The sequence below is a fragment of the Chlamydotis macqueenii genome, chromosome W (genome assembly GCF_036417535.1).
Source record: "Chlamydotis macqueenii isolate bChlMac1 chromosome W, bChlMac1.mat, whole genome shotgun sequence".
Lineage (NCBI taxonomy): Eukaryota > Metazoa > Chordata > Aves > Otidiformes > Otididae > Chlamydotis > Chlamydotis macqueenii.
In genome coordinates, this window is record NC_141592.1 from 36,856,008 (window position 1) to 36,872,400 (window position 16,393).

The following is a 16,393-nucleotide window of genomic DNA, read 5'->3' on the forward strand; positions in this document are numbered from 1 at the left end:
GTGACTCCAACACTTCCCTGGGCAGCCTGTTCCAGTGCCTGACCACTCTTGCAGTAAAGAAGTGTTTCCTAATATCCCACCCGCAGCCCATGGAGGACCCCACGCTGGGGCAGGCGGATGCCTGAAGGAGGCTGTGGCCCATGGAGGCCCCACTGGGGCAGCCGTTCTGGAGGGATTGCATTCCATGGAAGAGATGAACCGACGTTCTTCCCCCGCCGACGAAGCAGCGGTGTAAAACAACGTGTGATGGACTGTTCGTAACCCCCATTCCCTCTTCCCCCCGTGCCGCTCGGGGTGCGGGGGGAAGGTGGTAGAAATAATATTAAGGCTGGGAAGAGGGAGGGGTGGGGGGAGGTTACCTTGTTTTCTGTCTCACTATCCTGCTTTGGTTTTAGTAATAAATGAATAATTTTCCCCAAGTTGAGTCTGTTTTGCCCGTAACAGTAACTTTAAGGATTTCTCCCTGTCCTTATCTCAAACCTCGGGCCTTTTTCCTTATATTATCTCTCCCTATTCTCTCGGAGGGTGGGGGGAGTGAGAGAGAGACTGCGTAGTCTAGTCCCGATTGGGGCTGAACTACGACATATTGTTACAGTGAAATGTAGTAAGGATATTTATGAATGTTTGGTTAGTTTAAATATTAGGAGTGATATCAGTGCTGGTCTAACAATCTGCTATAGATCCTCCAAGTAAAAATAAAGCACATTAGACTCTGCCTTTTGACTCCTATGAAAATATCCTATGGTGTATGAAGTAATCTATGGACAGTTAACTTCTACACATATGTCAAACATTGTTTTTTTAAATGAATCTCAATCAGATGGTTTCTTTACCTGTTTTCAGAAAAGACGACGGAGGATTGACCGAAGTATGATTGGGGAGCCAACAAACTTTGTTCACACGGCTCATGTAGGATCAGGAGACCTATTCAGTGGCATGAACTCAGTAAGTATAAGTACATGAAGAATATTTCATCTTTGACACAATATGAGACCATGACTATTGTGGCATGAAGCCATTAGTTGAAGGAGTGGTTCTCAACTGAGTTATAAGAGTTATAAAGCTGCAAAACAACCTGCTGGTATCTTAATTCCAAGCCTTAACCACTTACGTTCAAGATTATGGAATATCATATTAAAAATTCCTACGTTTACTGACAATACAAAGTACAATTTTATAAACTGTACAAGGTATACGTAGAGTACTTCTTACATTTATTCCGATAACACATATGAACTAAAATAGAGGTATATTTTACAATATAGTAGAGTACTTCAGAAAAAAATCTTTTAAAATATCTTATAATTCTAAGTAGATTTCATAAGTATTTTTTTAAATGCTGTTTATATATGTGTTGAGTTTGCGTAGCACAGGGACCTACAGGGCTGGCTTCTGTGAGAAGCTGCTAGAAGTCTCCCCTTTGTCCAGTGGAGTCGGCTGGCTCCAAAGCAGACCCACCTCTGGCAAGGAGAGGAGAGGAGAGGAGAGGAGAGGAGAGGAGAGGAGAGGAGAGGAGAGGAGAGGAGAGGAGAGGAGAGGAGAGGAGAGGAGAGGAGAGGAGAGGAGAGGAGCAAGGAAAGAATGTGAGCAGTTCTTCCCCCGAGGAGGAAGGAGCGGCAGAAACAATGTGTGATGAACTGACCACAACCTCCATTCCCTATTCCTCCCCTGTGCTGCTTTTGCAGGGGAGGAGGTGGAGATAGTCAGGAATGAAGTCAAGCCTGGGAAGAGGAGAGGGGTGGGAGGAAGGTGTTCTTAAGATTTGGTTTTGTTTCTCGTTATCCTACTTCGGTTTTATTGTTAATAAATTGAATTGGTTTGCCACAAGTTACCATGACGATAACTATTGAATGATCTCTCCCTGTCCTTATCTTGATCCTTGGGCCTTGTGTTATATTATCTCTCCCCTATTCCCTTGAGGGGTGAGGAGAGTGAGCGAGCAGCTGTGTAGTGCTTAGTCCCAAGTGGGGCTAAACTACGACAATATAAAACTCTAACTTTCCTTAGTTTATGGTTCACACAAATGTTCTTATTGTGTGTACTTATTGAGGTTCTCACTATTTGCAATGGGAATTATTTCCAGAGCAAGAAACACTGATTTCACAACCGGGATTTTATGGCTTCCTGTAGATGATAGGAACTACAAGTATTTTTATATAATAGAATCATAGAATGGTTGGAGTTGGAAGAGACTTTAAATATTATCTAGTTCCAACTCCCCTGCCATGGGCACGGACATCTTCCATTAGACCAGGTTGCTCAAAGCCCCATCCTACCTGGCCTTGAACACTTCCAGGGATGGGGCATCCACAGCTTTGCTGGGCAACCTGTTCCAGTGGCTCACCATCCTCATAGTACAGAACTTCTTCCTGATGTGCAATCTAAATCTAAATCTAAAGCGACAAGTGATGGACTGACCGTAACCCCCATTCCCTCTTCCCCCCTGTGCCGCTCCGGGGGAGAAGGAGGTGGAGATAATGCTAAGCCTGGGAAGAGGGAGGGGTGGGGGGAGGTTACCTTGTTCTCTGTCTCATTATCCTGCTTTGATTTTGATAATAAACAAATAGTTTTCCCCAAGACGAGTCTGTTTTGCCCATAACGGTAACTTCAAGGGTCTCTCCCTGTCCTTACCTCAAACCTCAATCCTTTTTTCTTATATTATCTCTCCCTATTCACTCGGAGGGTGGAGGGAGTGAGAGAGAGACTGCGTAGTCTGGTCCTAAGTGGGGCTAAACTATAACACTCAAGGTCCATCTTAATTCCTGATTTTAAAGAGGAGGGAAGAAATTAATTAGCTAGATATGCAACATAACAGATTGTATGTTCTTTAATTGGTGTGCTCCCTTCCAAAATTCTTGAATTCTTATCCTATATAATTTAGATGTAACATAGAAAAGCATCTTTTTTATTATGTAACATCATAGGGAAGGCAATGGTATCTCTGAAGAAAAAAAAAAACAAAACATTTCATTGTGCTTGTTCTTGTAGTTTAGACTGCCTAAAAAGTAGGATGCTTCAGAAAGAGTGCCACCTGTCAGCCCAAAATTCTGTTAGACCTGCTTTTTCATCAGTGTTTTTGACATTGTATGTATCCTACATAAATTTTCATATAGAATCATAGAATTGTTTGGGTTGGAAGGGACCTTTAAAGGTCACCTAGTCCAACCCCCCTGCAAGGAGCAGGAACATCTGCATCCAGCTCTGGAGCCCCCAACTAGTTCAGGTTGCTCAGAGCCCCATCCAGCCCTCATCAACGATCTGGATGTAGGAGTTGAATGCACCGTTAGCAAGTTTTGCTTATGACACCTAAACTGGGAGGTGCTGTTGACTCTTTTAAGGGGTAAGAGGCCTTGCAGAGGGATCTAGACAGACTAGAGCACTGGATAATCATCAATGGCATGAAATTTAACAAGAACAAATGCCAGATTCTGCACCTGGGTGGAGTAATGCCAGATCCAAGTATAGATTGGGAGAGGAGTGATTGGAGATTAGCCCTGCAAAAAGGGATCTGGAGGTGCTGGTTGACAGTACGCTCAGTATGAGTCAGCAGTGTGCCCTGGCAGCCAAGAGGGCAAACCACATTCTGGGGTGCATTAAACACAGTATAACCAGTTGATCAAAAGATATTATTATCCCTCTATATTTAGCATTGGTGTGGCCTCACCTTGAGTTTTGTGTGCAGTTCTGACTCTCACAGTTTAAGAATGATGTTAAGGTACTTGAATGCATCCAGAGGAGGGCAACAAAGCTGGTGAAAGGGTTGGAAGACATGTCCTATGAGGAGTGGCTAAGGACTTTGGGTTTGTCTAGTTTGGAGAAAAGGAGGCCGAGAGACGACCTCATTCCTCTTTACAGCTTCCTGAGGAGGGGAAGTGGAGAAGGAGGTGCTGGTCTCCTCCCTGGTATCCAGTGATGGGTCGCATGGGAATGGTTTGAAGCTGCACCAGGGGATGTTTAGACTGGACATTAGGAAACACTTCTTTACCAAGAGGGTGGTCAAACCCTGGAACAGGCTTCCTGGAGAGGTGGTCGATGCCCCATGCCTGTCAGTGTTAAAGAGGCATTTGGACAGTGCCCTTAACAACATGCTTTAACTTTTAATCAGCCCTGAATTAGTCGGGCAGTTGGACTGGATAATCATTGTAGGTCTCTTCCAACTGAACTATTCTATTCTGTTCTATTCTATTTTAAATTTTATTCAATATATTACAGTATGTGGTTTGTATATATATAGACATACGGTAGAATATGTTATACATGAGATAAATATATTTAATGTAGTATAATAGTAGTATCTATATTTGTTTTACCACAGAGCAGGATCAGCACAAAAGATTCATATGCCAAAATACTCCACAAAATTAAGTTTCACCTGATTTACTCAAATAGAGACGGTAATAAAGGATTAGTAGTGATTATCAGCAGATTAACAGCAATAGCATTTAAAGGTAATGCATCTAATAATTGCTACGTGAAAATAAGTATAGTGATTAAGAAAGATACATCACCAATTGCCCTGTTAATACGTTACCATCATCCAGATTTGCAGTCGCTGGGGAGCCCCAGTTGCAGCGAGGATTTGGAGAGCCTGTCCCAGCAATTGGGAGGTCTTATGCAGTGCGTCCACTCGTAGGTGAGGTCTCCAAAGTCTCTGCAAGAGGGTCCAGCCTTTTATAGTGCTAAATAAACAACTCTCTTTAATTATTCTAAAATGCAGAACCATCTGGTTTCAGTTACCCCGTTGGCCCCCCCTCTAGAGCTTGGCCAGAGCTCAAAAGAGGAAACAAAGGAGTTGCTGGGATGTAATGCTTCTCTCTTGCATATCTTCTGTTTTTTCATACACAAGGCCAAGGAGTTGTTATCCATCCTTATGATGTACTTTCTCACACTCTGTGTATACTGAAGAAATTATAATTAAAACAACACAATCCTGCTGAACATAGCAATGCGATATGGATCATCCATGGGTCAACTCTGGCTCAGGCCTGTTAATCAGGCACGGTCACTTCAATATTTCAAAAATATTTCCTGTTCAGAACAGAAGGGTCTTTAGTTTGAGAAATATTTATCACAATTCATTTCACTGGAGCATTTTTGAAGTTTTAAGAAATTATGTTATAAGCAAAGATGATTTCTCCGAAATTACAAGAGCAACACAATTAACTTTATATTGTGAAATGTTTTTAAAGACATTTTGTTAGCAGGCTTTTGTATAAGATTGAATAGCTAGTGACACAAGATTACCTATACATTTTATTAATGAAAGTTCTTTAAATTGTTGCAGACAGTTTGCATATTGAAAATAATATCCTATCTGTGATGTACCCTGTTTTTAAGAGGATGTGTGAAAGTGTAATTTCTAACTACATGCTATATAGATATTTTCTGTCAGTTGTATGTGAATAGAATTTTTAATAGCTGTAGTTAACATTAACTAGAAGTTCATTTTTCAGTTCAAATACTGGTTATTTGGGATCAGAGTACACTTGTCACGTGGCCTGTGTACTTCCCTATAGCAAGTCACTGACTAAGAATTGAGATGTATAAAGCTTCTTTCATATTTAATAGATAAGCATTGCAAGTTGCTTGTGATTTTGTCATCAGCTTTCAGTTTGAGGATCTGAAATGAGCTTGTTTTGCATTTGCAAGTATGTACAATTTGTCTTAAAATTAGTTGGAAAAATAACTCATAGCATCTAAAATTGACACCTCTCTTCTAGGCTTTTTCTCCTCACTGGATACCTATCAATGTAGGTAAGCCATATGCCACTGTATACATGGGTCATTTCATAGGAAAGCCAAATCATTTCAGGTTTACAGATTATATTGACAGTAAAACTCTAGATGACTTAGTCAAGATTGAGGTCTGACCCATAGGGCATTTTCCAAACGGGCATTTTTAGCAATAAATGCTTTGAACTTTTCATAGGTACACAGGGGATACAATTTGGTGTTTCTTGGTGTGATAAGCAGGTCATTTCTGAAGAGACAGTTTAACTTGTATATTCAGATTTCAGAACAGTAGTAACTGTTCTGTTGAAAATATATACTTTGTTATAATGTTTCTGGAACATTTTGAAACTGCCTATGTTCACAGCAGTTTGTATCTTAACTAGGTAAATAATACTGGTATCTCCATTGAAATTGCATTTCAGTGTTGGAAATCTGTCTTTTATGCACTGTGTGCTTTTATTTTAAGCTAACTGTATGTTTGCTTGGCTATTTTTCTATATATGTTATGGAGTAGGTTTTTTTTCCTCAAAATATTTGTTTTAAAATAATAAGAAAAAAATCTGGTAGAGAGATGTGTATTTTTTATTTGATAAAGTTGTTGTTCTTTCCTTGGGTATAAAAGGATATCCTGCTGCACCATTTACAGTATTCTTTGAAACTTAATTCAGAAGCAACATATTCTTGTAATATGATGGTCCTTCATGGCTAGGAATTTGTTTTGAGCTTAATTTGAAGTACAGTCTATTCTCAAGTTACTTAAGGAAATGTCCTGGTTTTGGCAGGGATGGAGTTAATTTTCCTCTCAGTAGCCAGTGTGTTTTGGATTTCGTATATGAAAAATATTGATAAAAACACTCTGATGATACGAGTTGTTGTTAATGAGACCAAGGACACTGTCTGGCTTTCCAAGTCTCATTAACGTCTCGTTAACGTGCAGATGCAGGAAGCTGGGAGAAAGACAGACAGAATAATTGATCCAAACTGGCCAAAGAGAGTATTCCATGCCATAAACGTCATGCTCAGTATATAAGTGGGGGATGCCCACCGGGGGGGGGGGCATCCACCTTCCATCTCTCATCTCTCACTTGCTGGCATTGTTCCCTCTACCTTGCTGGCTCCCTTTCGCTCCTTTACTTGCTGCTCGGTTTCGTTTCTGTGATCGCTACTCGGGATGGGCTGTTTCGGTCATTGGGACATCGGGTGGTGAGAAAATCATACATTGTTCATTTTGTATATATTAATATCCCTATATTTTGCTATTACTGTAGTTTTCCTTTGCTATTCTAGTAAACTGTCTTTATGTCAACCCATGAGTTTTCCTTTCTTCCCAATTTTTTCCCCCATCCTGCTGGGGAGGGAGAGAGTGAGGGAGAAACAGTGTGGTGACTCAGGCTAAACCACCACAGGAAATAAACTATTTCAATATAAGTAGGTGTTGCGGGTGGAGTGATGCACTTCACTCATAAGAGAGAAGCAACAATATACTTTATTGATATAAAACAGTGATTTATCAAAGTTTGGTAGTAAATGGTAAATGCAACAGTGATTTAACAAGATTCGATGGCAAGGTACACTGGATTTTTTTACTATACAGAGAAGAGGATCAGACAAAACTGTCAGGGAGACCCTCCTGTTGAGTCATGAGATTCAGAAAGGACTCCCTTGCTTTCTAAACTCCTTCTCAGAGAGGAGTCTAGGTGCAGCTGGATCCAATCCTAGTCCCAGGTTTGACCAACGATTTACGTCTAAAGGATTATATGTGCACAATCAATCCTTTATATCACTTAGCTAAGATTTCAAAGTTTCAGCGCTCTTATTCCCAATTCACTTACCGGGGATCTGTTGCGACAAGGATTCTCTCAGCCTCAAGGAGTAACCTTGAGAGGCGTCCCTACCCAAGGGAAGACCCCGACGTGCAGCCCACTGCCGTGCAAAGGGCTCTTGGGCTGCTCACTATTCATGGAGTAAGATAATTGACTCATAGTCATATTTACATGCCAACTGTAGATGTTAGTTTCTGCCAAATTTGACTTGAGTTGGACATGGACCAGCACTGTGGTTAGGTGGGCACATTACCATAAATTAGCCCTTGGCTATTGTGCTGTTATCAGTCTTCTCCAAATCCACTTTAAGCCAGATGCCACCATGATGACCAGACACATCTATCACTGATGGTTATCACTTGAGTAGGGTTATGGGGAAAAGTGTGTCTATGGGGGAAGCACATAGTCACAGTAGGGAGGAAAAAAAAAATGACTCAAACTGACCAATGATCACAAAATAAAACCCTTATAAGAAAATCTCTAATTACAAGTAACTTCAGTCATAATGTTCAAAACCTTATCATAAAGGAAAGGACATGAATAAAATGGGTCACTGTACAGAATCAAGACCTATGCTTTTAGTGTTTAAAAATACATTAAAAACTATAACTTAAACTTTGAAGAAGTTTCTTCAATGTTTTTATTCTTAACTTGAAACTAAACATGGAGCATTTTGGGGGGAGCTATGAGAAAGTTATGAGGAAGTGAAAAAAGATTTTCAACCTTATTCAGCCTATGTTGTGCTTTGTCTGGCAGAGTTACTTGCAATTTGAATTTCTTGGGAACTGAGAGTACAAAAGAGAATTGGTGCATTAAAAGCATTGCTAAAGTTCCTAGAAGTGCCTACCCTGATAGGGGGAAGGGAGGACGAGGGCTTCTGCAAGTGCATCTGGCCTGGTGAGATAAACATGGATTTCAGAGCAGATTCAGTAACTAGTTTGAACTCCTTCCTTCAACTTTTAAAAAATGTCAATATTATTTCAAAGAATACTTATCCGGGTACTTCTAACAAAGATTTCTGGAAAATCTCTAATTCTAATTAAGGTGTGAAGTTTTCAGAACACGGAGATGCTTTTTTCTCTGGATTTACTAAAGCATATCTTTGCTTAACAGCTGTGTTACAAGATTGTGGTCAAATAGTATTTAAACCTTGCTGCCTTACTCTGTGAATGAACTGGGTAATTTTTCCATTGAGAAATATGAAGTGTCACTAAGCAGTCTTGCCCTCAAGACCTTTCACCATCTTGGTTGCTCTCCTCTGGACGCATTCTAGTAGTTTGATGTCCTTCTTATATTGAGGCACCCAAAACTGCACACAGTCCTCGAGGTGGGGCTGCACCAGTGCAGTGTAGAGTGGGACAATCACCTCCCTTGACCGGCTGTCTATGCTGTGCTTGATGCATCCCAGGACGCGATTGGCCCTTTTGGCTGCCGGGGCACACCATTGACTCATATTCAACTTGCCATCAACCCAAACTCTCTAATCTCTTTCCGTGGGGCTGGTCTCCAGCCTCTCATCCTCCAATTTGTAGGTATAACCAGGATTGCTCTGTCCCAGGTGCAGAATCTGGCACTTGCTCTTGTTAAATTTCATATGATTGGTGATTGTCCAGCTCTCTAGTCTATACAGATATCTCTGTAAGGCCTCTCTACCCTCGAGGGAGTCCACAACTCCTCCTAATATGGTATCATTGGTAAACTTACTTAATGTACATTTGATTCCTGCGTCCAGATCATTTATAAAAACATTAAAGAACACTGGCCCTAAAATCGAGTCCTGGGGAACCCCACTGGTGACTGGCTGCCAGGCTGATGTAACTCCATTTTCTAAAACTCTTTGAGCCTGACCCTTCAGACAATTGTTCACCCAACGTATTATGGACTTTTCTACCTGTGTGCTGGACGTCTTGTCCAGAAGGATACTGTGAGAGATAGTATCAAAAGCTTTGCTAAAATAAAAAAAATCCCCACATTTCCTGGCTTCCCTTGGTCACCTGGATGAGTGATCTTCTCATAAAAGGAAATTAAGTTGGTTAAGCAGGACTTTCCCCTCGTGAACTCATGCTGGCTATGACCAGTGACTGCATTCTCTCTCAAGTGTTTTTCAATAACTCCCAGAATAACTTTCTCCATAATTTTACCAGGCGCTGAAGTGAGACTGACAGGCCTGTAATTGCCAGAGTCTTCCTACTTACCATTTGTTCTGGTTTTGTTTAGTGAGGGGGGGGGCTAGGGTGGTAGCTTCTGTAGGAAACTGCTAGAAGTTGCTCCCCTTTGTTCAGTGGACTCAGCCAGGCCTAGGGCGGACCTGCTGCTGGCCAAGGCCGAGCCAATTGGTAGCAGAATGTCCCATGATAACGCCTCTGTGATAACGTATTTAAGAAGGGGAAAACGAAAAAAAAGGGGAGAAGATGTGAAGCATCTGAGCGGGGGCAGAGAAGGGGAGGCGCGAGCCTTGTGGGCTTTGCAGGCCTCACCCTCTGGCCTCCCGCCGGGCAGCTGACTGGGCCTGACTCGGCCCGGCCTGGCTGCAAGAAGCGGAGAGGAAATGAGATGTTGTCGTAGTTCAGCCCCAATCAGGACCAGACTACGCAGTCTCTCTCTCACTCCCCCCACCCTCCAAGAGAACAGGGAGAGAAAATATAAGAAAAACGGCTCGAGGTTTGAGATAAGGACAGGGAGAAATCCTTAAAGTTACCGTCACGGGCAAAACAGACTCGACGTGGGGAAAACTATTCATTTATTACTACAAATAGCAGGATAATGAGACAGAGAACAAGATAACCTCCCCCCACACCTCCCTCTTCCCAAGATAAGATTATCTCTACTACCTTCCCCTCCCGAGCAGCACAGGGGGGAAGAGGGAATGGGGGTTGTGGTCAGTTCATCACATGTTGTTTCATGCCACTGCTTCATGGTCGGGGGAAGAACTCCTCACATTCCTCCCCTGCTCCATTGTGGGGTCCCTCCCATGGGCCACAGTCCTTCGTGGAACTGCTCCGGCGTGGGTCATCTCTTCCACGGGTGCAGTCCCTTCAGAACAGCTGTCCCAGCGGGCCCTCCACGGGCCACAGCTGCCTTCAGGCATCCACCTCCCCCGGTACGGGGTCCTTCACGGGCTCCAAGTGGATCTCTGCTCCTCCGTGGACCTCCACGGGCTGCAGGGGGACAACCTGCTCCACCATGGTCGTCACCACAGGCTGCAGGGGAATCTTGGCCAGGAGCCGCATTACTCCTCCCCCTCCTTCTGAACTGACCTTGGCGTCTGCAGCCGTTCCTCACAACAGGCTGGTAGATGTCTCTCAGGATCTTTTTACATCTTATTCACTTCTCATCTCCTCTCCACTTCTTGCAGCCGGGCCGGACCGAGTCTGGCCCAGTCGGCCGCCTGGCGAGAGGCCAGAGGGTGAGGCCTGCAAGGCCCATGAGGCCTGCGCCTCCCCCTCTGCACCTCTGCCCCCGCTCAGTTTCTTCACATCTTCTCTTCTCTCTTTTTTTTTCTGTTTTCCCCTTCTTAAATACGTTATCGCAGAGGCGTTATCACGGAACATTCTGCTACCAATCGGCTCGGCCATGGCCAGCAGCAGGTCCACCCTAGGCCCGGCCGAGTCCACTGAACAAAGGGGAGCGACTTCTAGCAGTTTCCTACAGAAGCTACCACCTTAGGCCCCCCCTTACTAAACAAAACCACAACAGCCACTATAAGGTCTCCCTAGAACCTCCTCTTCTCCAGGCTGAACAGCCCAAACTCTCTCAGCCTGTCCTCATTGGAGAGGTGCTCCATCCCTCTGATCATCTTTGTGGCCCTCCCCTGGACTCGCTGCAACAGGTCCACGTCCTTCTTATGTTGGGGGCTCTAGAACTGGATGCAGTGCTCTGAGTGGAGTCCCATGAGAGCAGAGTAGAGGGGCAGCATCACCTCCCTCGACCTGCTGGCCACACTCCTCTCGATGCAGCCCAGGATGTGGTTGGCCTTCTGGGCTGCAAAGCGTGCATTGCTGGCTCACGTTGAGCTTCTCGTCCACTAGCATGCCCAAGTCCTTCTTCTCAGGGCTGCTGTTAATTCATTCTCTACCCAGCCTGTATTTATGCTTGAGATTGCCCAACCCACATGCAGGACCTTGCACTTGGTCTGGTTGAACTTCATGAGGTTGGCACAGGCCCACCTCTCCAGCCTGTCAAGGGCCCTCTGGATGGCATCCTTTCCCTTAAAAAAAAAGCCTTCTAAAATGCCTTCAAATAAAATAATTTCAGAGAATTTGTTAGACTGAATATGGTTTAAAGAATTAAAGCCATGCTGATTATAGAAATAGTATCAATCAAGGAAAAGTAAGTTCATGCTCTTAAACAAAAAACAAACTGAAGTATCTTCCACACAGCAGAAGGGCTCCTTTTTCATTTCGAAAGCCCTATTTTAAATGTTCTGAAATTAGCCGTACAGTTCAGTTACTATGTCGATATTTTATAAATTGAGTAATGCATTTTTAATGCAATGGTGTTAATTTCACTGGTTTACCATACTTCACAAAGAATGTTTTCCATATAACAAGCTAAATTACAGCTGAGTGGAGTTGGATACCGTTAATATTTGATTAATTTTCTTGATTATTCAAGCAGCTCAATGTAATCCTGAATCAGCCAGTTTTCTTTGGGATAGAGGAAAAACTTCTGCATCAGTGCTAGTTCTTTCATGGCTCCTGCTGAGCTGCCTGCTGAAGTGAATATTCCAGAAAGCCTACTCTGCGTATATCCTCATGCAAAAGTAATGTAGCATTAATAGTGAGAGAGTACTTGAAAAAAAAAAAACAAAAAAAAGGAACAAAAAGCAAGAAGATGCCATAGTTCACTTCTGCCTGTCTGCCTTGTTTTCTCTGACCCCCTTTTTTTTCTGTCTCCAGGTGAGCTCAATTCAGAACCAAATGCAGTCCAAGGGAGGCTATGGAGGTGGCATATCTGCAAATGTTCAGATGCAGCTTGTAGACACTCAGGCAGGATAACCTTGGGGAAACCTTTCCAGTAAGTATTACTGTCTGCTTTTTAGGTGCTGGTAGAGTAGTGAGGAAGAACATCCTGCTACATATCATAATTAACTCCCTATAAACAGCTGTGTCCTTATGCTACATGATTTTAAAATGCATTTCTAGGTAGAACATTCAATATCGTGCGAGAATGTTGTTTTTTATTATGTAATGAACAAGTCATTAATCATTCAGTCCTGATTGCAGATCTGTCCTTAAGCTTGTTTTATGTCCAAGATATTATTGTAGGCAACTCTTTGCATGTGAACTGAGTTGTATACTAAATTTCAGAAGAATGTTGTGATACAATTTGAATGCCATTTTTGCAAGTGTTCCATTTAATTAAGCAAAATATGTGTGATGTTAAATATGTTATGGTAGGAAAATCATCACTATCAAAGTGTTCAAACCTCAGTTTAATGTGTGTTTTCTGTGTGTCGTGGTTTTGTTAGTAAGGGGGGGCCTAAGGTGGTAGCTTCTGTAGGAAACTGCTAGAAGTCGCTCCCCTTTGTTCAGTGGACTCAGCCGGGCCTAGGGCGGACCTGCTGCTGGCCAAGGCCGAGCTGATTGGTAGCAGAATGTTCCGTGATAACGCCTCTGCGATAACGTATTTAAGAAGGGGAAAACAGAAAAAAAAGAGAGGAGAGAAGATGTGAAGAAGCTGAGCGGGGGCAGAGGCGCAGAGGGGGAGGCGCGAGCCTCATGGGCCTTGCAGGCCTCACCCTCTGGCCTCTCGCCAGGCAGCCGACTGGGCCCGACTCGGTCCAGCCCAGCTGCAAGAAGTGGAAAGGAGATGAGAAGTGAATAAGATGTAAAAAAGATCCTGAGAGACATCTACCAGCCTGTTGTGAGGAACGGCTGCAGACGCCAAGGTCAGTTCAGAAGGAGGGGGAGGAGTAATGCGGCTCCTGGCCAAGATTCCCCTGCAGCCTGTGGTGACGACCATGGTGGAGCAGGTTGTCCCCCTGCAGCCCATGGAGGTCCACGGAGGAGCAGAGATCCACTTGGAGCCCGTGAAGGACCCCGTACCGGGGGAGGTGGATGCCTGAAGGCAACTGTGGCCTGTGGAGGGCCCGCTGGGACAGCTGTTCTAGAGGGACTGCACCCGTGGAAGAGATGACCCACACCGGAGCAGTTCCATGAAGGACTGTGGCGTAGGGGTGGGACCCCACGATGGAGCAGGGGAGGAATGCGAGGAGTTCTTCCCCCAACCATGAAGCAGCGGCGTGAAACAACATGTGATGAACTGACCACAGCCCCCATTCCCTCTTCCCCCCTGTGCCGCTCGGGAGGGGAAGGTAGTAGAGATAATGTTAAGCTTGGGAAGAGGGAGGTGTGGGGGGAGGTTATCTTGTTCTCTGTCTCATTATCCTGCTGTTTGTAGTAATAAATGAATAGTTTTCCCCAAGTCGAGTCTGTTTTGCCCGTGACGGTAACTTTAAGGATTTCTCCCTGTCCTTATCTCAGACCTCGAGCCGTTTTTCTTATATTTTCTCTCCCTGTTCTCTTGGAGGGTGGGGTGAGTGAGAGAGAGACTGCGTAGTCTGGTCCTGATCGGGGCTGAACTACGACACTGTGTTACAGGTTTATGTGAGTTTCTGTATCTTCTTTCCTCTTTTGTCTTGGTGACTGCTTTGTGTTCATGATGAGAGAAGTGATGGCTCATCATTGTTCACACTTTGTGATTACTCCAGTGAGAAGTTGCTGTTCTGCTCTGATGATGCCATTTATGAGATTGGTCCTACCGTGCCTTTCAGTGACATGCACACATCAGCCTCCAACCAGTACTATGGACATAGAGCTGTTTAGGATTGGTTTTAGCTGTTTGTTAAAGCAAATTAAAGCACTAACCTTAGCTTCCATCATCAATACCTAATGTACAGCATTCTGTTACTCTTTGTTCTTTAAATATTTTCTCCAATCAAGTAATTTAGAAATGAGTAAATTTCCATTAATGTTTTTAATCTCTCATTGTTCATATCCATTTTTAAAAGTCTGGACCCTGCAAACACAAATTATTTCATACAAAATCAGCAGAATAGATGACCACATGCTTTGTGGAGCTGATTTGTATGGTGGCCTGTTTGGTGCCAGAAAAAAAAAAAAATTAAATTGCTTGGTTCAGACTGATGACATTGCTGTTGGTGAAAAATTTAGCTGTGGCATGTGTCATGCCTATTTCTGAAAAAGGACTTGTATCTTATCTGCTTCAGACTTAGGTCTTTAAGTTTTATCCAACTGGTCTTGAAATAATAAAGAGAAAATTTGCATTCATAAGGCATTTGTTATAAATATTCAGTATATTTATTTTGAAAGAGCTGACCTCAAGACTGTAACCGGTGTAGTATCCAAGTATTGTGGAAGTGTTTTAGTCTATTTGAAAAATAAAAGAATCATGTTTGGCTGCTTCTTTCTTTTTACAATTTTTCTTAATTTTAGACTGTATGATCATTTACAGCAGCAGTATGTCAGACTGCCTGCAATATTAGCTGAAAATTATAGTAACTCTCTCTAAGTAGTTGGCAATTTCTGTGTACTAAATATTTAGGGGCTGTGGAAGTTGCTAAGAGCAACATGCTAATCTGACAGAACAGATGCTGGTGAAAACAACATACAGGATTACTTTTTACAAAGGCAGCAAAAAGCCTTTTGCTCAGGTTCCAAATCATGTTTCTCTTTCACACATTGTGAAAATGATATTTTGATATTGCACTATTTTCGAATTATCTCTATAAATCATCCTTTTATTTTTATCCTTCTTGGTGGTTTGAAACAAGTTGATGGTTTGAAACTTGACTGAGTTAAATTTTTATGTGAAAAAAATAATCCTAACAAATAAGGCATAACTGAGCCTAATAGTTTCCATTTTTATACATAAACAACATACATACGTTTATAAATAAAGATTACTTCATAAATGAGTCTTTTTTCTCTTCCTCTGCTTTCCCTGATTTCACATTGCAATAGTTATCCAATTGATTTAAACATTTATGTACTTACCTACTCTTCTCAGTTCACAAAGAGCATGCAGAACACAAGTGCTATGGAGGCAGTTGTCCTTCCATAAGTTGTATTCCAGTGTTAGGTATCAATTATCTGAATGAATAGTTCCAGTGAGGTTGGATAGTCTTCACTGATAAAGGTACTGATATTGATACTTGATGACATAAAATCAGATGTTCAGTTGTCTGGTGTACATAAACACATAGCAATGCAGTGACATTTTTAGGGGTCATAATTTCTGATGCCACTTGATCATAATCCAGGAGGAAGCAGTTGTCGAACTGTTACGCCACCTGGACACGCACAAGTCTACAGGGCCGGACAGGATCCACCTGAGGGTACTGAGGGAGCTGGCGGAGGAGCTTGCCAAGCCACTCTCCATCATTTATCAGCAGTCCTGGTTAACAGGGGAGGTCCCAGATGACTGGAGGCTTGCCAATGTGATGCCCATCTACAAGAAGGGCAGGAAGGAGGATCCGGGGAACTATAGGCCCGTCAGCCTGACCTCGGTGCCAGGGAAGATTATGGAGTGGTTCATCTTGAGTGCGCTCACCTGGCATGTGCAGAACAACCAGGGGATCAGGCCCAGCCAGCATGGGTTCATGAAGGACAGGTCCTGCTTGCCCAACCTGATCTCCTTCTATGACAAGGTGACCCGCCTAGTGGATGAGGGAAAGGCTGTTATGTACCTGGACTTTAGCAAAGCCTTTGATACTGTCTCCCACAGCATTCTCCTAGAGAAGCTGGCAGCTCATGGCTTGGACAGGTGTACCCTGCGAGGGGTTCAAAACCGGCTGGATGTCCGAGCTCAGAGAG

The 16,393-nt window shown here is 43.2% G+C and overlaps 1 protein-coding gene across 1 annotated transcript in view; it reads left to right on the top strand.

The window, feature by feature from the left end:
- LOC104479051 (CDC42 small effector protein 2) overlaps nucleotides 1-12,553 on the top strand; it is a 59,581-nt gene extending 47,028 nt beyond the window's left edge. The window contains exons 2-3 of the mRNA XM_086769731.1: nucleotides 844-945; nucleotides 12,455-12,553. Of these exons, the coding sequence (XP_086625857.1) occupies nucleotides 844-945; nucleotides 12,455-12,553 (201 nt within the window). The remainder of the gene's footprint in view (nucleotides 1-843; nucleotides 946-12,454) is intronic.
- Nucleotides 12,554-16,393: the final 3,840 nt, after the last annotated feature.